The sequence below is a fragment of the Silene latifolia genome, chromosome 9 (assembly GCF_048544455.1).
Source record: "Silene latifolia isolate original U9 population chromosome 9, ASM4854445v1, whole genome shotgun sequence".
In the NCBI taxonomy this organism is placed as follows: domain Eukaryota; kingdom Viridiplantae; phylum Streptophyta; class Magnoliopsida; order Caryophyllales; family Caryophyllaceae; genus Silene; species Silene latifolia.
The window spans coordinates 11,080,661-11,101,155 of NC_133534.1; the positions used below are offsets into that span (position 1 = coordinate 11,080,661).

General features: G+C 39.3%; 1 protein-coding gene and 1 long non-coding RNA gene across 2 annotated transcripts; both read right to left on the minus strand.

Annotated features, from left to right (window-relative positions):
* Nucleotides 1-341: 341 nt before the first annotated feature.
* LOC141602427 (uncharacterized) lies at nt 342-1,423 on the minus strand. Its single transcript, XM_074422715.1, has one exon. It carries the CDS (start codon nt 1,300-1,302, stop codon nt 829-831), a length of 474 nt encoding a protein of 157 aa, XP_074278816.1. The 5' UTR covers nt 1,303-1,423; the 3' UTR covers nt 342-828.
* Nucleotides 1,424-8,354: 6,931 nt separating this feature from the next.
* Nucleotides 8,355-12,503, minus strand: LOC141602428 (uncharacterized). The gene is made up of 2 exons (XR_012524439.1): nt 11,275-12,503; nt 8,355-8,846 (listed from the first exon to the last, which is right to left on the minus strand). It is a non-coding gene; the product is annotated as an uncharacterized LOC141602428 (long non-coding RNA).
* Between the last annotated feature and the right edge of the window lie 7,992 nt (nt 12,504-20,495).

The window sequence follows — 20,495 nt, forward strand, 5'->3', positions numbered from 1 at the left end:
TCACAAGGGAGACCAATTGAAGATATTTCCTATATTTTAGTTAGTGAATTATGGGTCTAAATAAGTTAATTAGTTGCTAATAATATGGGAATTAGTTGTTAACATTAGTCTAATGTTGTGAACATGTCAAACGTGGGATATCTCCCACTTAGGTTAGTTTTAATTTTGTTAGTAATGTAAGCCTATTTAAGGGTAATGAGTTTATGTTAGTAATTGAGCAAGTTTATCCTAATGATTTCTCCCTTTTCTCTCAATTATATTCCCCCTTAGAAATTCTACATCATGAAGGGGACTACTAAAAATTAGAGAGGAGAGTGAAACATAAGGAGAAAGTTCTCGTCTACTGACTCAATTAATATCATAAGACTTAAGCCTTTATATAGGCCTAGGATACATAGAAAATAAACGTGATTTACCCTCACTAATCACTAAACCCACGTACATAGGGCACTTCCTAAAAACGAGATTGTTCACTAACACAATGCTATTTATTAGGAATTTATCTAACCACTAACTAATAATTAGGAAACAAACATTTGATTTATATTTTGGGATCATAAAATCCAACACAGCCCCTTAATCCAAAATTTATTGAATCGATATTCGCCTTCTTGCCATGAGGAGTCCGCCTTCTTGTGATTCCATGGTTACCACGTTTTGGTACCGCAACACATACTAGATCGGGTTTTTTGCCTACCCGTCTTCAAACAAACTCTATTTTCTTGAACTTCAACGGAATTCCGAGACTTCAAAGTATTAAGACTACTTTTATAATCTCAAATGCTCACAAATTAATTTGTTTGTGTCCTCTGCCAAATAACGGGTTTATTAGCTAGTATATAGTTTTGCTTTGGACTTCACTATATTAGCTTGCCTTTCACGAATTATAGCAGCCTCTATCGCATCATAGAAATCGCTGTCATCATATCCATGCGGGTCAAACACATCTTTGTTGAAGCAAGATCCAATCTCATCAATATCTTGGTATCTCACTGCATGGCGCAAAAAATCAGGGTTCCGATAGTCTTTTCTATTACGAACCTCCACATTGAAGCTTTTCCCTTGCCGTTTGTATGCAAGGAACTTATTGATTTTCTCTTGCAACTCATCTGAGCACTTCTCTTGTGGCGGTGGAGGCAGAAACTTATCCAATGGATCAATATCTTTACTGTCGACATCAACGCCATCTCCAACTTGAGTGTCAGAATCTCTGACCTCCACGTGATCAGGTAGGTGGCTTTCTGGTACCATTTCGTCGTCGTCGTCCTGGTACATCTGGAGTAAGTTGAATGCGTCCGCCATTGGACAAGTAAGCTAGGTTTACACAAGGATCAAGAATTGAATTAGGGTTTCGGGAAAGAGGAGGCGCTAAGAATAAAGGAGCACCCAACAACTTCCTAAAAAACGAGATTGTTCACTGACACAATGCTAAAAATTAGAGAGGAGAGTGAAACATATGGACAAAGTTCTCGTCTACGGACTCAATCAATCAATCATCAATACATATATATAAAGCAGAAATTTTTCAAGCGATATTAGAAAGTCCAATTTTTTTAGAAATCCTAACAATAGTAGATTTCGAAACAAATTTACTAAAATTATCCTAATACAAGTAGATTTCTTAATATTTAAAACAAAATTTAATAAAATTATCCTAATATAAGTAGACCAAATATATTTTAGTAAGATTATCCTAATATAAGTAGATTATAATTATCAAACAGATAACAGACAATTATAATAGGCCAAGTTATCATTTTTATTTTTCTCACACTTATGGTCTCACACTAAGTTTAGTTTTCAATCATTATTTGGTTCAGTTACTTCTCTATTAAGTCAAACATATCAATTTAAATATTAAATTACTTTCATTTTGATCAATGTTAAGCTTAATTAATAATTGTCGGGTCATCAATTTAATCGGGTTAATAACGGGTTGGATTGGGTTCGGCTTGAGGTTAATGAACATCTGGTCGTGTCGGATTGCGGGTCTTCATCGAGTCGGTTTCGGTTTGCAACTTTCTCGGGTTCTATCTATCGATCGGGTTTGTTCTGGCGGTTCTGGTAGGGTCATACTTGCGAGCCCTACTTACTCACATGAGAATGTATGTTTACATAACAAATTTACGATTTAGAATGAAAAAAAAAAAACTTACATTTAACTAGACCTGTCAAAGCATGACCTGGCCCGTAAACCCGACCCGATTTTTAGAGTTAAAGACCTGTAATATTTAAATGCGTGATTTTGCATGGTCTACATAATGCACAATTGTGCGGAGGGAGTAGCTTTTTTACATCAGAAATTTTGCATCTTCGTATCGTCCTTGAATTTTAACCAAATGTAATATCGTTTGACCATCAAAATCACGCATTTCCGCAGAATCTGGGAATTCGCTTACTATAGCATGAATAGTATGTACAATTTAAATGCGTGATTTTGATGGTCAAACGATATTACATTTGGTTAAAATTCAAGGACGATACGAAGATGCAAAATTCCTGATGTAAAAGACATAGTAAATAAGTATTTACCTTAGATTTATAATTAACTAAACTGCTCTTCCATGAAGTGGTCGTCTTCAAATTACCCTAGAAATTTAGACAGTGGTACAAATGGATGTGTGTAAAATAAATAAAGCTACATACAATGCAAGTTCAGTCAAATTGCATTTCGAGAAAATAAAAATAAAGTAAATAAAATCACATAAAATAATACCTGAAATATTGTGATATCAGATAAATTAATATTATGTTGATGAATCAAAGCAGTAACAGAAAGCCGCTCCTTATTTTTGATGGTCAAGTCTGCGGATGAATCTAACAAGGCCTTAAGCATTCCAAATTCACAACTCATTTGTGCTTCTTCTTGTTGTTCAATTATATCCTTGACGATCACAAATACAGGAGTACGTATTTTCATAACAATCTTGTCGATTTTTTAGACGAACAATTTGAGGAATTTCCATCAGAAATTTTGCATCCTCGTATCGTCCTTGAATTTTAACCAAATGTAATATCGTTTGAGTTTTGACCATAAAAATCACGCATTTCCGCGGAATCTGGGAATTCGCTTACTATAGCATGAATAGCATGCACATAAGTCGAGTTTCCTCTCTCGCCCTGCTAGACTCTGCCTCATCAAATCCACCCTTAATGCCATCCCATCCCACCTCATGCAATGCCTCCACCTCCCCTCCTCTATCTCTTCTCTCATCGACAAAACCAATAGATCCTTCCTTTGGTCTAGCCTCTCCTCCCGCAAACTACACCTCTCAAACTGGGACCTTGTTACTAAATCGCAAGCTAATGGCAGACTTGGAATTAAAAAAGCCCAACCTCTCAATGCTGCCCATTCTACCAAACTTGCTTGGAAGATTTTCTGCCTCAAAGGCAACTTCACCTCCATTGCCTTGCATAGTAAATATCTACACTCTGATCCTACCCATCCCTCCTTTAGGCGTGGATCTCACATTTGGAGGGGCATTGGCATCGGTTGGTCTTTTCTCCAACCCTCCCTCACTTGGTCCATCGGCGATGGTTTCACCATCCGCCTTTGGCACGACAATTGGTCCCCTCTCGGACCCTTAAGAAATTGCCTTCATGGACCCCTCTCCCCCTCCTCCGACACCGACTTGCTGTGCACAATTATCAACAACGGTCAGTGGGACCTTGACTCTCTTGAATATGACCTCCCCCCTGCATCACAAAAACCATCCTCTCTATCCCCCTCCCCTCCACCTCTCTTCCTGACCTCATTTCTTCGTCCTTCGCCTCCAAGAACAAATTCTCAATTGGGGCTTCTTATAATCACATCCTTGGTGACCCGCATCATCCTCTGCCCCCGCTTGACATGAGCTGGCTGTGGGACATTCCATCCCAACCCCGCATCAAACTCTTCATTTGGCTATCCTGGTGGGACAAATTACCTCATAACCTCACTCTCTACAAAAGACGTGTCATCCATTCACCACATTGCACAGCTTGCCTTAGCCCTTCGTTAGAAGAAAATACACTTCACATCCTCCGTGATTGCATGGGCCCTTTCTGTTTGGGATAATTACACCCTCCCTCATAATTTCTACTCCCTCCCCCTCCAACCTTGGATTAAGGAAAATTGCACTTCTACTAACAAGTCTTGGGTTACGCTCTTCTCCTTCCTCACTTGGCGCCTCTGGCTCAGGCGAAATGACTTCATCTTCTCGGGTTCTAACCTACCTATTGACTCCATTTGGATCACTCACTCATCCTCCCTTGCCTCTCAATGGAGCAATGCCCAATGCACTCACACCCCTCTCTGCTCGCACACAGGTCTGCCTGTCCAGACCCCCACTTCTTCTCAGCCTGCTTCCCACCTGCACACCACACACCACCAGCCCACCCCCCTTTTTACTCTCTGTCCAGCACCCGCCACATCCTTTTACCCAAACCGTTGGGCCCCTCCCCCGCCTAGTTGGTCTAAGATCAACGTCGATGCGGCCTTTTGTCCTTCTTCCTCCTTAGCTGGTCTCGCGTGTGTATCCCGTTCCCCTTTAGGTGTTTGGATAAAAGGTTGGTCCATCAGATTGTTAGCCCCTAACCCCTTCATCTCCGAACTTCTTGCGATTAAGAATGGTCTTACCTTTGCAGCCTCAAACATTGGAAATTTTATTGTCAGTTCTGATTGTTCACTTGCGGTAAATGCGATTTTGGGAAACTCGGCTCCTTGTGGGCCTTACACTAACATCATTTTAGAATGCAGGGATCTCTCAAAAGCCTCACCTTCAACGATCATTATCTATGAGAAAAGATCGACTAACCATGTTGCGGATGCCATTTCCAAGTTCGCTTTACATGACTCGAGCTCTAATGGGGGCGTCTTTAGCTGGGATGTAGCACCACCTACTTTTGTTTTATCTTTGTATAATTCGGATCTTGCTCATGTTTGTACTCCTTTATCCCCGGACCCTCCCCCCTAATTTGTATTGAACCTTCTTGTGTTTAATGTTATCGTTCATTCTCATCAAAAAAAAAAAAAGCATGCACATAAGATGCAGTCGCAGCTCTAAGCACAGGCGTCATGCCACCTTCGTCACGGATATAGACCGAAGCACTGTTTTTACGTAAAAGTAGTTTTATCATACTTAATGATTCTTCTTTTGTTGGACACTTCCTTCCCTTGTACGTCAAACTTCCATGTTGCTTGTTCATTATCTCTATGGTGTTTACTATCATTTGTTTTTCATCTGCAAACTCGATACCACCACGACACCACCGCCATCAAGACACCACCACCACTAACATAACCACCTCGTCGCCACCGTATCTAAATACTATTGTATTTAATTATTTTTTTATTAATGAGCAAATTTCCTAGCCCACTATCTAGTTAATTCCTGGATCCGCCCTGCTTAAAATATGGAAACGGAAGTTAAGTTCAGGAAGAAAAAAAGGTGACTTTTCCGTAGACGGGATTTAGAAGTTTTTGCTTAATTAGGGTCGAAACCCAAACTATTTAACAAAATAGGGCGGGTTTCAAACTATTTACCAAAAATGGGTCCACGTCATCAATTCCGATTTTTTTTTTTTTTTTTTTTTGAATTTCATAGCATGTCGCTGTCCTGGACAGCGAGAAGTTGGTTCCATGTTTAGGTGTTTGACAACGTACATTCGTCGTCTCCGTTCTCCTAACTCCGACCACCAAATAATGAAATACAACCACCATTCTCTTCTTCTCACTTCCCTTATCATATAATATGTATAAAGTATACGTAAACAATTCATTGAGACGGAGAAAATATAAGTCATGAATTTATGCAAAACATGATAGAATTTACTAAAAGAAAAACAGAGGGTGATACCTTTTATTCAATCATAACCATACACATATTAAGAAGTTGGATCGAGAATTAAAAACAGAAATAAAAACAAGAAGGATAATATTGATGAAGCGAACTACGCCATTTTATAGTCCGATGTGCCCATTTAAAAATGGTCACGTTATTATATAATTAATTTGGTGATTCAACAACCTTTAGGATACTCCGACGGTCTGTGGCATATCCATGCATCCGGGTACGTATGCAGGCAAAGACAGCTCCCACAACAATCGGAGTTATGATTACAATGATCATACATTCCCTTACAAGTGAGAGGGTGAAGAACGGTATCATCAAGCATAATATTGAATAGACGATTATTATTATCATTGAATTGACGTATTGCAGCAGTTTTCTCCGGAGTAATGGCAAGAAGCACTACTAATGCTAACAATGCCATCACACTTATCGCCTTCATATTCTTCATCACAAACTAGACGTGATTATAACTTGTTTGTTTGTTTGTGTGCTTTTGATGCAAAGCTTCACTATCTTTTTATAGCCAACAATCTAAGTCACAAACTAAACGTGATTATAATATTTCCTATACGTCTGAATTTCTGATGTCATGCAAGTGATGGTATAATTTCTGAGCTTTGAAATAGAGTTTTTCAGTTTTATTTTATACTCTCTCTGTACCAGATTAAAGGTAACACTTACTATAAACGGACGTACCACACCAAAGGTAACATTCCTTATTTGGCCCACAACATTACCAAGTTATCCTTATACCTATTTGATATTTACACAAAATGCCATTACATACCCCCACCTACCAACCCACAATTAAACCCACAATTACATACCCCACCTATTTTTTCCTTCTTTACCCTTACCTTTTCCACTTTTTCTTAAATACTTCATTTTTCCCTACGTTACCTTTGGTGTGGTACGGACGGAGTAGATTATGAATTTTATCCAATAAAGTTTATGAGTTCGTTTACTTAAACATTAAACTCAAAAAATTATAGTATAACTCAAAAATAACATTACAAGATCGATAATTTGAGTTTTGACGTTAAAAAACTAAAATATAACTTATAACTTTATAATGCTCAAAAAAAATACACATAAATATTAGGTGCGAAATAATATATACATCCAATGTATTTCCCATTTCTCGGGGATGGCAAATTACATACCCCCATAACTTATATTGTACTCCCTCTGTCCCGGTCATTTGTAGTCTTTTTCTATTTTAGGGTGTCTCAGTCATTTGTTGTCCTTTCTATTTTAAGAATAAATTTGATGAGTAATTTGATCATTCACACTCAATATATTCCACTTGTCATTTAGTAATTGGCCCCTCCCCCCCCTTTTCCTTGATCTTTGTACCAAAAGCAAAGGAGAACAAATGACCGGGACGGAGAAGTATGTGTGAATCAACCCTTTAAGTTTCAGTTATAGCAAATTAATAGCCTCATAAGTTTCCAAAAATGTGCAATTAAGCACAAATTAAATTTTTTACCATTTTTTTACATAAACTTATTATTATCTATTATAAAAACTATTTTAAATATATCTATTAAAAATTAAATACAATATATTTCTACATCTTCAATGAAAAATGTGAACAAAATTTAATTTAAACAAATTTGATGTAATTGCTCATTATACCTTCATTAAGAATTCTCATACTTTGAATATTTTTTTCACCAAAATAAATAAAAAAAATATTTGAACATGCTTTCTAATAATTATGAATTTTAATATTTATATTTGATCAATAATTTTGACTTTTAATAATAGTAAAATATTTAATTTAATAAATTTTATTCTTAAAAATAAGATATGTGGCTGTTTACACCCATAGAGAAATTTATGGGGTCAATTTGCTACATGTAGAACTTAAAGAGCTTAATTACACATGGGAAGTGATAGAGCGACACCGGGTGTTACCGAGTTCGGTAACACCCTAATTAAAAAAATTGGAAAAAAAATAAATAAATAAATTTTCGTTTTTGCGCCAAAATCATAGGGATAAAATTGTAATTCACAATCTATTATATTCATAAATTAATACAGTATAAAACATACTAATAAAAACTAGATTATACATGGCCTAATCATACATTCATAGTTTCATACGTTTATCTTCATCAAATAATAACAATCGCTTGTTTATCATCATCAAATTAGTCATACGTTTGTCTACATCAGATCATAACAAACACTTATTTATCTTCATCATATCATACATTCATACGTCTTATCAATATAAGAAAAAAAGGAGAGAATTCAATTGTTAAATGACGATTGCCAGAGAATATTGTTAAAGGACATTTAGCCTGCGATAATTTTCTTCAAATGTATCTCACCTCATAATACACAAACATCATGACCTTAAGGAAAAAAAGGAGAGAATTCAATTGTTAAATGATGATTGCCAGAGAATATTGTTAAAGGACAATTAGCCTACGATAATTTTCTTCAAATGTATCTCACCTCATAATACACAAACATCATGACCTTAAGGTGATTATGTGCTAATACCAGTAATTTGGAACCATTCATTATTCATATATAGATATGCATATACTTTGGTGATGAACTTAATTTGCTCCACCAAAAACGCATGCATATCTTTCAATATCAGTTTTTTTAATTATTATTATCAATTGTTGTTACAATTAATGATTATTGTTGATTTCCTGAACTACCCTTTGCAACTAATTACTTTGAAATTCGAATTTCGATAAAGGTAAAGCAAAATACTCAAGTAATTTCCAATAATACCCCGGGTGTCGCTCAATTTGAGTAACACCCGGTATCGGCATCTCATTTTCCATTACACATAGTATCAAACTTATGAGTTAATTTGCTATATTTCTCATTCCCCCGGCCCTCTCCATAGTATTTCGGAGTCGGTGTGGGAAGTTGTCTCCGAGTCTGGTTGATCTTAGGCTCGTCTCATGGTTCTCCTCTTGGGGCGTAAAGCCTTAGAGGGATGTGTGCACATTGGGCAGGGTCGTCCTTGACATTTCGGGGGCCCTGTGCGAGATTCATAAAATAGTCCCTTTATTAGCGGTATATTTTGTATTTATACAAAAAAAATAATATAATTTTAAGAAAGTAGTTGATTTTTTTCTTATAAAAAATAAAGACATTTTTTTCTAATTGGATGCAAAAAAAACAAAAAAAAAAAGTAAAGAAAAGAAAATACTTCTCCATACGGTACAAATAAATGTTTGCATCTTCAAGTAGCATTCACATATTCATTTCTTAGTGGTAAGAATCGACCATCGCATGTATATTGGTAGTTAACGCAGGTTCGAATCTGCAGCTAATGAGGATCGAATGCGGGATGGCTAGTATCATTGACCACATGTTTACCAATTGAGTTACAAGCATTATATTGATATTCAAACACGTTAACATTATATATAGTTTATTTTTTTATTTTTTATTTTTGCTAAAATGGCGGGACAGGGACGGGCCGGACTAGAATTTCAGGACCCGGCCAGGCCAGGGTTAACGCCGGGCCGGGCCGGGTCAGGCCAAGTTGCATAAAATAACGGGTTAAGGTGGGCCGGGTCCGGGTCAGCCCGTGCTGATGCCCAGCTCTACTCTCGTGTTTTCAAATTTTTCTCTCAAACTCTACGAGGACAACTTAGGAGTTTTGTTTATGAGTCAAGCTGAGGAAGAAAAAAGGTGACTTTTCCGTAGACGGATTTACGTACCATTGCTTTAGTTATGAGGGGTAGGTTAGTTGTACCATTTCTTAGGTGTGAGTAGTATTTTGTCTGATATTTCGGGACTTCAAAGAAATCGACACGGACAATCCTGTTGCACACGAACATGCTTGATTAGAGTCGGGGCAATTTGGATTATGTCAATCTTGGTTTGAGTTAGCTATCAATTCATCTCTCAGTTACAGGCCACGACTCACGAGTAGTCTCGAGTAGAATCATTTCTATGCAAGAGCTTATGAGCCAGGTCGGTAAGGTTTGATTCGGGCGATGGTTGCTCTCTTAATCCTAGGGAGATAATATTGAGTGTAACATTAAATGAATAATTTCCGTTGTAATTTTTATCATATTCAGGTGAGGCGGCTTTAAGAGGTCATTTCCAGTTGAGACATTATATGGTTTAGCTAAAGTACGTATGAGCTGGGTTTTGGTTAAGCCGAGTAATCTTCATGCTCAAATGTCCGATACTCAAATCGGGTTAGTTTTATCAATGTTCAGCTCAAATAATGCAACTTACCCTTGCACCTTCGTTATGTCATCCTTTAATCTTTACATTTATTTTACTAAGCCGAGTATGTAAGATTGAATGTTAATGGAAATTATATTGAATAATAAACTTGTTACAATTGTGTGCTATATATATACATAACAAAGGAGCTAAACCCTAACCTAATTACCAAGACACAATCTTAAGAATATAGAAATTACAACAATAAGGAAAGCTATACAAGAGACAAATATATGGAAAACAGAAATAAGGCAAGACACAAGATTTAGGTAATATCCTTAACAGGCCCCCGCAAGATGGACGAGCCGAAAGCGAGACCAATCTTGGAAAGCAAAAAACGATGACGAGAACGAAGGAGCGGCTTCGTGAGAACATCAGTGATATAGGGATTTGTCGTCACTTCCCAATCAAAAATATAATTTATAAACCCAATTAAAAGTAGTATTTATTCGGGTGTCGAACACAAAGATGGCGGGGGTGTATACTTAGTCCGTTTAAGTCCTATTTTAGTCAAACAAAAGTAAGAGGTTGATTAAACTGTAAACTAAGATGCAATAAGATATAAAATTTAAACTAAATGAAATTGTTTTTTAATTAATAAGGGAAGGCTAAGGTCTTTGGGTTCACATACAAAGGGCAATTAGGGGGAGAAACAAGGTCTAACAAGAGAAGGGTAATAATAGTGGTTAAGGGTTTAAGACTAATTTCTTAGTCACCTTAAGCTCCTCAATAAGTTGTCACTTGATCGAGATGAACTAGCTACAAATAAAGCATAAAGACTACCCAATAGCATGAGCACCAAGACGGATCGAATGCATCAAAGAAATGTTTTAACTTTCATTAAAACTCATCGATAAACACTTCTAAAACTATCTAATAGCACAATGCACCAAGGTAAGCCAAACATGTTAATGAAATGTCCAATTTTCGTTGAGGCATTTCCACAAACACTTCAAATGCATTAAGAGTAGAAACCACATAATCACCCAATTCAAAAGGTTAACAACCCAAATTCATCCCCTTAATTACCCAAATTCCCCCTAGACCCTAGATTAGACTACTCACACATGTTCATGGGTGAGAATTCAACAATAAATTGCAACAAAACACAAGTAAACATTGTAAACATGATAAAGGTTACTACTTTAGATGAATAATGATTAAACAACATAAGAAATGTAAACAATTGAAGTAAATGTAAACAAAAGATGAGAATTAATACCAATAAAGAGGAAAAGAACCAACTTGGATAATAATGGAAGATGAATTTCTTCTTGTCTTCCAAATACAACCCAAATATTAAATGTAAACTATTGAGAAAATGAAAAACTTGCATAAACAAAGGAAGAATTAAGCTAATAATTAAAGAAGGATTACAACTTTTTATTGAATGAAAATGAGGGAAATATTAGGGAATTTCTATTCTAAATTGAAGGTGGTAATGTGTTAGTGTGTTGTCTAATGTGTTATGGGTAATGTGTCCTTATATACTAATTTATTAATTAATAATATTACTAATTACTAATAATAATGATAATAATAATAATAATCCTAATAATTCTAAAGACACACGACACAATTACATACACCCAATAATAACAAAACAAACAAAACAACAAAAAGGGGAAAGGGGAAATGACGGAAGGAACAAAACGCAGCAAGTGGGTGTCCTGCCGGCCCGCCGGCGGCCGGCGTTTATGCCGGTAGCGAGGGCAATGAAGCAGGGGGAAGAAATTGACTTGGTGTGCGTTAAGCCGGTCTGTCGGCTGCCGGGGCACCGGTAGAGGAGACAAAGATTGATGCGAAATTGTTGATTTGGTGCGTTGTGCCGGCTGGCCGGCTGCCGGTGCCTATGCCGGTAGTGAGGCCTTCACAAAAAGAGAGCAAATTGGGTGTGTTCTGCCGGTTGAGGGAGTCGACTGCCGGGGTACCGGCAAAGAGCACATGAATGAAAAATTGATGCAAGTTGGTGACGATCTTGCTTGTTGTTGCCGGAGGTGTCGCATTGATGCAGAGGGGTGATGGAGGTGGTTGTTAATGGTGATGGTGAGTGAAAATAGAGAATGGAGGAGAAATGAAGGTGTGAGTGGTTAACGGTGTGAATGATGGCTGAAATGACGAGGTGATGAATTGAGGAATGGTCATGGTGATGGAGTAGTATGGTGAAAGACTGAGCTCAGTCGGGTTTAATGGAGGTTGAATTGAGGACGATGATGGTGGAGATGATGAGAAGGTGCGGTGATGTCGGGTTTTGGTCATGGTAGCAGTGAAGGTGGAGTGAATTAATGATGCAGGATTTATGGAGGATTGTGATGGTGAAGGTGACGGGAGGATTGAAGAAGATTGATGAAAGACGATGATGACGGCCAAATGTTAAGTCACTGGTTGACTTTTCATTTTGGTTTTCATTTGTTCTGATTTTTCTCTTTCACCCGTCTCAACCCATCTTGTTCATTTATTCTCTTTTATTCAAGAACCCGTTTCCTACAAAATCGATTAACACAAAAGCAAGACATTATTTATATAACATTTATGGTAAAACTAATACATTAATAAATATATATATTTATTCGCGACAAATAAAACCGAATTATTAAATATTAATATTATTAAGATCCGACTAATTATTAAATATAACTAATGCAACTAATTATTATAAATTCGTAAATAAATGAGCTATTTAACGATTAAGGCACACAAAATCGAGTCGGAATAAGCTATAAATGAGGGGTAAAATACGACTAAAATGCTACTTATCAATCAGCCAACTGATCAGTACCCGAAATGTGTTGCACACGGAGAGTGCCAAGTTGTACTCGTTCGCGAACAAAATGAAAAGCGGGTGCTACATGCTTCATACGGGAGTGAAAAACGGGATTAGCCGAGTAATGGGTAGCACCCAAATTGTCACAGAAAATGACCGGAGGATCCGAAGACATGAAACGAAGCTCAGTAAGAAGCGATTGAAGCCACACCAACTCAGAGGTAGTGTCAGCGACGGCACGAAATTCAGCTTCAGTGGAAGATAGAGACAGGGCGCGTTGTTTCTTGGACGACCAGGATAGAGGATTCCGACCAAGATACGTAATGTAACCAGTGGTAGACACAAAGACATCTTTGTCGCCACCCCAATCGGCATCACAATAAGCATGAAGATGATTGGGAGAAGCACGAAAGAGTTTTAAACCAACATGAGAGGTACCATTAAGATACCGTAGCAAGCGTTTCAAAGCTGACCAATGCTGGTCCTTAGGGGTTTGCATAAATTGCGACAATTTGTTCACAGTAAACGCAATGTCAGGTCGAGTGAATGACAAATATTGGAGGCTGCCGAGGATAGCCCGATAATCAGTCGAGTTATCAATAAGAGAGCCACCAGTGGAAGACAATGACGGGTATGCAACCATCGGTGTAGGATATGGTTTAGCATCAAGCATTTTGTATTTTTCAAGTATATCATGTATGTATTTGGACTGAGCAGTAGACCATGAGCATTTGGAGTGACTTCGACACCCAAAAAATAAGATAGTGCACCCAAATCCTTGAGTGAAAATTTAGACGCCAAAGTGGCAATGAATGAATTAACATGGGCAGGATTAGGACCGGTGACGATTATGTCATCAACATATACTAAGATAAATATTTTGTGAGTATTTGTAGATAAATAAAAAAGGGATGGGTCAGCTAGAGATCCAATGAAACCTGACGCAAGTAGAAAATTTTTGAGAGTGGTATACCAAGCACGCGGGGCTTGTTTGAGACCATAAATGGCTTTTGATAATTAACAAACTGAAGACGGGTTGTCAGAATTAACGAAACCTTGTGGCTGAGCCATGTAAACATCGTCAGTTAGGGCGCCTTGAAGGAAGGCATTATTGATGTCCAACTGACGGAGACACCAACCATTAGTGAGAGCAAGAGATAAGAGAGTGTGTACCGTAGCGGGTTTGACCACCGGACTGAAAGTGTCCGAGTAATCGAGCCCGGGTCTTTGTAGAAATCCTTTCGCAACAAGGCGTGCCTTGTATTTATCAATTGTATTATCAGGTTTATATTTTATCCGAAAAATCCATTTACATCCGATCACATTCATAGTAGGGAGGAAAGGGACAAGGGTCCATGTTTGGTTATGTTGTAGAGCATCAAACTCAGATTGCATATCATTACGCCAGAGAGGATCAATTAAGGCTTGTTTTACAGTGGTAGGGAGACGGGAAGGAGAGGAAACCGTGGCAAGTTTTGTGTATTTCGGATTAGGCTTGACTATATTATGTGACAGCCGAGTGCCATGTTGGTGTGTGGGGAGGTGGTGGGGGATGTAGGGGTGGTGTAGGACTGTTGGGCGACTCTGCAGAGGATGTAGCAGGGGAATTGGCAGGAGAAGTGGCAGGAGTATGGACAGTGGAAGTGGCAGGAGTATGGACAGTGGAAGTGTCAGGAGTATTGGCAGCGGAAGTGAGAGATGCAGTATCAGGACGAGTTGTGGAGACGGGGTCAGGGACAGTTTGTGAGGGAATGATAGTAGTTGTCCAATCATGGACATTGGGGGAAGTAAAGGGCGTGGGATGAGCAGTAAGAATGGAGTACGAAAATTTTGATTCAAAAAATTTGACATGACGGGACACATAAAATCTAGAGGTGACCGGGTCAAGACAGTAATAAGCGCTTTGAGTTGGCGAGTAGCCAACAAAAATGCAGGGAGTAGAGCGGGGTTCTAGCTTATGAGCAGTATATGGACGCAACCACGGGTAGCAAAGGCAACCAAAGGCATGAAGCTTGTCATAATTTGGTTTAAAACCGAATAGACATAGAAAAGGAGAGGAGTGCTTGAGTGTTGGAGTAGGCAGACGATTGATCAAATAGACAGCAGTAGCAAACGCATAGGGCCATAAGGCCGTGGGCATGGTTGCGTGAGTGAGCAATGATAATCCAGTTTCAACAATGTGACGATGTCTCCTTTCGGAGTAACCATTTAGTTCAGGTGTATGAGGAGGTGTAGTAAGTTGGCCGATGCCATTGTTAGCGAGAGTGTGTGCAAGCTTAATATATTCTCCGCCATTGTCGGAGTAGAGTTGTAATATGGGTTTATTGAAAAAAATTTCTACGAGTTTGCGGAAGCGAATGAAAATTTGAGTTGCATCAGATTTTAATTTCATAGGATAAAGCCATATGAATTTTGTAAAGTGATCAACAAATATGATGTAGTATTTGAAACCATCAGACGATGTAACCGGAGAGGACCAAACATCACTGAAAATTAAATCCAAAGCAGCAGTGGAACGAATTGTATTTTGCGAAAAAGCTAATTTATGACTCTTGTGAATGTCACAAGAATTGCAATTATTGATAGAACGAAAGGGAATAATTAAATTAAAATGAGTACGTAAATATTTTCGAATCGACTCGGATGGATGACCCAACTTGTGATGCCAGATGGAGGAAGAGGAGACTTGACAGATGTGCGAACTTGTGACGGTTGGACGCCACTCATATACATCATCTTTAAGTCGACCTTGAAGAAGAAGACTCCCCGTTTGAAGATCCTTAATGGAACAAAGAAGAGAGGAAAATTCACAGACAACATTATTATCTTTGCAAAATTGCGAGATTGAAATAATTTTTCGAGAAATACGAGGCACATAAAAAACATTATTGAATTTTAAAGGAATTGAAGAAGAGGAAGGGAGAGTGAATGAACCTATATGAGTGATAGGAAGGGCAGAACCATCACCTATGAGGAGTTCATCACAGCCATTGTATGGAGAATGAAGTGCCAGCGTGTCCAAATCATTGGTAATATGGTGTGACGCCCCACTGTCCAGTAGATAGGTAGAGCCAGACATGGGAGCAGTGGTGGCAGTTTGAGCCTGAGGTGGAGCACGAGGGATGCGGTTAAGGGTGCGGGATTGGAGAACAACCTGAGGATAATCACGTTTGAATTTGTGGCAGAAGAACAGAACATGTCCTGTTACACCACAGTACTGACATTTTCCCTTAAAGGGAGGGTCTTGTCGAGGAGGCAGAGACTCAGAGGTGGCAGGGACAGGGGGTGGGCGGTTGTAGAAAGGTTGATTGGAGCGAGATTGGTGATAGGCAGCATGCACAGAGGCAGGAAAAGGAGAAGGAGCGGTATTTTGATCAGTGGTTAACTCAAAGTTGAGTAATTTTTCGTGCAAGGATTCAAATGAGATGGGTTCGTCACGAGCTTGAACGGGGTCAATGACAGAGCGGTACTTATTTTAATCAAGGCCACGAACAACCTTTGCAATGAGGTCTTCATGGTCCATAGGTTTGCCAAGCACAGCCAGTTTATCGGCGCAGGCTTTGATGGAGTGAAGGTATTCAATGATACTTTGATCAGTTTTACGAATAGAGTTGAGACGGTCTTTAATCTGAAGGATGTGGGCCCGGGAGGGATTAGCATATGTTGATGCTAAGGTTTTCCATACGTCACGCGATGTGGGAGCACGCATGACGAGTGAGTGAACTGTGGAGTCCAGGGTGCCAAGAATCGCTCCCTTAAGGAGATGATCTTGGCGTTTCCAGGTCATATGGGCAGGATTATCAATAGTTTTCGTTTTGGTGGTATCTTTGGGGTCAAGAATAGTGGCAGGAGGACATGGGTGAGTGTCGTCGAGAAATTTTTTAAAGTCATAACCGAAGAGGAGAGACTCAATTTGCTCTTGCCAAGGCATGTATGTGAGTGGGGTAAGCTTGTCAACCATGGAAAGATTAACAAGGAGGAGGGGAACAAGAGGTTCATGGGTGTTTGGAAGGGAGGCAGAGTGGATTATAGGGTTGATTAGGATCGGTTATAGCTCGATACCATGTAAGATTGAATGTTAATGGAAATTATATTGAATAATAAACTTGTTACAATTGTGTGCTATATATATACATAACAAAGGAGCTAAACCCTAACCTAATTACCAAGACACAATCTTAAGAATATAGAAATTACAACAATAAGGAAAGCTATACAAGAGACAAATATATGGAAGACAGAAATAAGGCAAGACACAAGATTTAGGTAATATCCTTTGATGGGGGAGGGCAACAGACCACCTGACCCTTCTTAGGGATAACGATCTTGTACCCCTCACCGAGGGAGAAATGGTCTCCGAAAAATGTCTCGCCGGAACAACTGGCGAACTTATGGGACCAAGCACGGTCAAGACCAGTCGTGCAGGGCTCGCCATGATCCGGGATAGACCGCCTCCCACCATCAGAAGGAGTCCTCTCATCCTCATCAGCATCGTCATCCTCATCCTCCCTTTTTTCCAAAATTGGTGGATCGACTACGGGAGAAGGAGACCTAGGGCCCCCAAACCTTATCGGGATGGCGTCTAGTATCCCCTCCCCATCAAGACGCGACGGAGAACCCTCCGGCGCAGAAGTGCTAGTTCCGGCGTCAGCAGAAGACATAATAGCAATAATTATTTAACAAAATAAAAAGTGAAGAAATTTGTCTGTTTACCTTGAAGAAAAACACTCGCCGGAGTAACAACTCTGAAAATTAGAAGACAAGGAAGCCCTTGAGAGTTTAGAGAGGAAAAATTTTGGAGAATGAAATTGGTGGCCAATTTCACGGAATAACTGCCCTATTTATAGGGAAAAGCCCATAAAGAAGGACCAATCAGCGAACAGCCCATGAAGCGTCATCCAATCAGCGTGCAGACACGTGTCGGACATGCAACCACGGGATGTCAATCGTTGCAACATGATTAGACATCAATCAATGCAATGATGACCAAGCGTCTTCAACACGCCCATTCATATCTCTCCGCATATTCACCTTCCTCAACAAATTCCCAAGCATCTGTTCTCCGCCGGCCACTCGATCAACCAAGCTAGGTAGCGCCGGCCGGGGGCAATCAAAAACAACCGGCACTCTCAACCCTGGTCTCGGCCAGCGACACTTTCTTTTCCACATCGGATACCCTTTACGCATCCATGTGGAGGGGGGATATGGTACGGCCTAGGGTAGACCAGGCCGAGGTAAAAGAAGCCACCGCAGAAGAAGCCGATGCAGAACATTTTTTACAAATTACTTGCGCAGAATATACGCTCAAACGTACATCGGAGCCCATACCACGGCATAGACTACGCTGGGGGCAAATTGATGGCGCATATTCTGCACCGCTGACCAAGTCAACATATTGAACAAGGTCAAAGATATCCACAGCAAGTCAACGACTTAGACAGCCTAGCCGATGCAGCCCATCGGCCTGTTAGCCTGGGTCTCGGCGTGACAACCTGCCAGCCGGGACACATACCCGTGTACTCATATGTGGGTTAATATCCGTATACTACCCCTTAAATTGCAGGACTATAACGTAAAATTTACATGCAATTTATAGTCATAAAACAGTAAAACAATAGAAACGATAAGTGTATAGAAATCAACCTCGGGTCCTTTTAATTGCGGCGTAAAGATCAGAAATCTAAGCAGATTCCCTCCTAATCGTTGCACCCAAGACTTGGTCCGAGATATGCCCTTGTGCTAGAACGTGTTCTCCGATTGCCTTGCAATATAGGGAGAACTGATGTGAGTTTTGTCGAGATGAGAGATCTCGGTTTCGAGAGAAAAATTAATCTCGAAACCCTAATTCTTTCACTAATGATGATTAGGTTAAACTCAAGGAGAAGGCTCTCCTTTTGTTCTCCTAGTTCGGCCAAGCCGAGTCCATGGGGAGGAAATGGGCTTTTCCATTTCCTCTTCTATTTGACTCGTAATCCGAACCCAAATGGCTAAATGTATATGACGCGGTCCGATTATAAATCGTTATCGGTTATCGGAAATTAAGGCATCAGCTAATAATGCGGGTTATTTGAATTATTAATACGTGTCCGACAAAACAAAGTATTTTATAATTTATTTTAATATACATTTAATTAAATATAAATCACGTATATTTAATTTTACGAATTAACTGGTTAATTCGCCTTAGCCCATGATATTTAATCCGTATTAAATATAATATCTCAACATCACATATTTGACTAATTACTTAGTCAAATAACTTGGACTAACTGGTTAGTCAATATTTGGCATCTACATGACAGTATTTTCATACCGTCACATCTCTCGAACGTATCCTATAGGTGTGACTTTTAGGGACCAGTTGATCACCGCCATCTGTATGACAATAACGTCAAACTTATCTAGCAAGCCAACCGTTATTGATAAACGTGGATCAACTGATAATAATACCAAAGTATGCCCTTTGATCCTTTTAGAGGTTTATAAGTCCTTGCACTAACTGTTAAGGACACCAACCCCAACAAGCTCCCACTTGTCCGTACAAGTGTATGTGCAATGACGTTATCCGCACTAACTGGAGGACACAAGCTCCAACAAACTCCCACTTGTCCGAACAAGTGTAGGTGCGATAACCGATTCTCATATTCATTTAAAATCTCTCCCACTCAATGTAAAACAATTTGCAGATCTGGATCCACAAAGGTCGTATTTTACAATCGATCTGTATCTAGAGTGGTTTCCCCGACTAGAGAGTAACTTAACTGATAAAACGAATCCGTATCCGAGCATGGCCATGCATTTCGATTCTGACTCCTCGAGTGGCCCCGAGAAATATCGAGTACACGATAAAGGCTGAATATTTCCTTCAACTCGACTCCTTCCGATCTAAGCACAACATGAAATGACCAAGAAAAAATCTACTTGGCCCCCTGTTACGGATGACCGTGAGAAAGAAACCAAAGTCACCCAAAATGCCTTAGTCTCAAGAGACAGTCGATAGTCAAAGAATCGACTCTTAGGATCACCATGGAAGTCCTATCCACGACCGGGCAACGAATGTTATAAAACATTTAGGACTCCACGTCGATGTCACAATTGTGTCCTACGAAATATCCGTATAAATCGCCTCTGTGATTGGTCAGTCAACCTGTTGACTTATGGCTCGTTGAACCCACCATCAACCAACGTCACAAAATAATTGCCAGAGTTATCAGCTCATGTGGGCAATTAAGGACTAACAAGATATGATGTTTGTTCAGTTCACTTTGTGGTGTTCAAAATTGTCGTACAATTCCACATGAAAAACAAAATATATATATAAAATATCAAAACGATGATGTCGTATAGAGTACAAAGGAGAATGAATCTGATCCATAAAAGAGTACTACAACTCAGTAACACGTTTGATTCCCATGGAATTTACGTGCCCTTCATGCTTATCTTGTCGTAATGCTTTAGTGAGAGGATCTGCTATGTTATCATCTGTAGCAATCTTTTCTATCACTACTATCTTTTGCTCCACGTAATCCCGGATTAGATGAGCTTTCCGTTGTACATGTCTAGACTTGTTGCTAGACTTTGGCTCCTTAGCTTGGAAGATGGCACCACTATTGTCGCAATAGATGGTGATCGGGTCATTCGAACTAGGCACTACAGATAGTCCATGTAAGAATTGACGC

What these genes read in the sequence shown, in the direction of transcription:
- LOC141602427 (XM_074422715.1), bottom strand. Translation starts at nt 1,302, where the DNA reads ATGGCGGACGCATTCAACTTACTCCAGATGTACCAGGACGACGACGAC.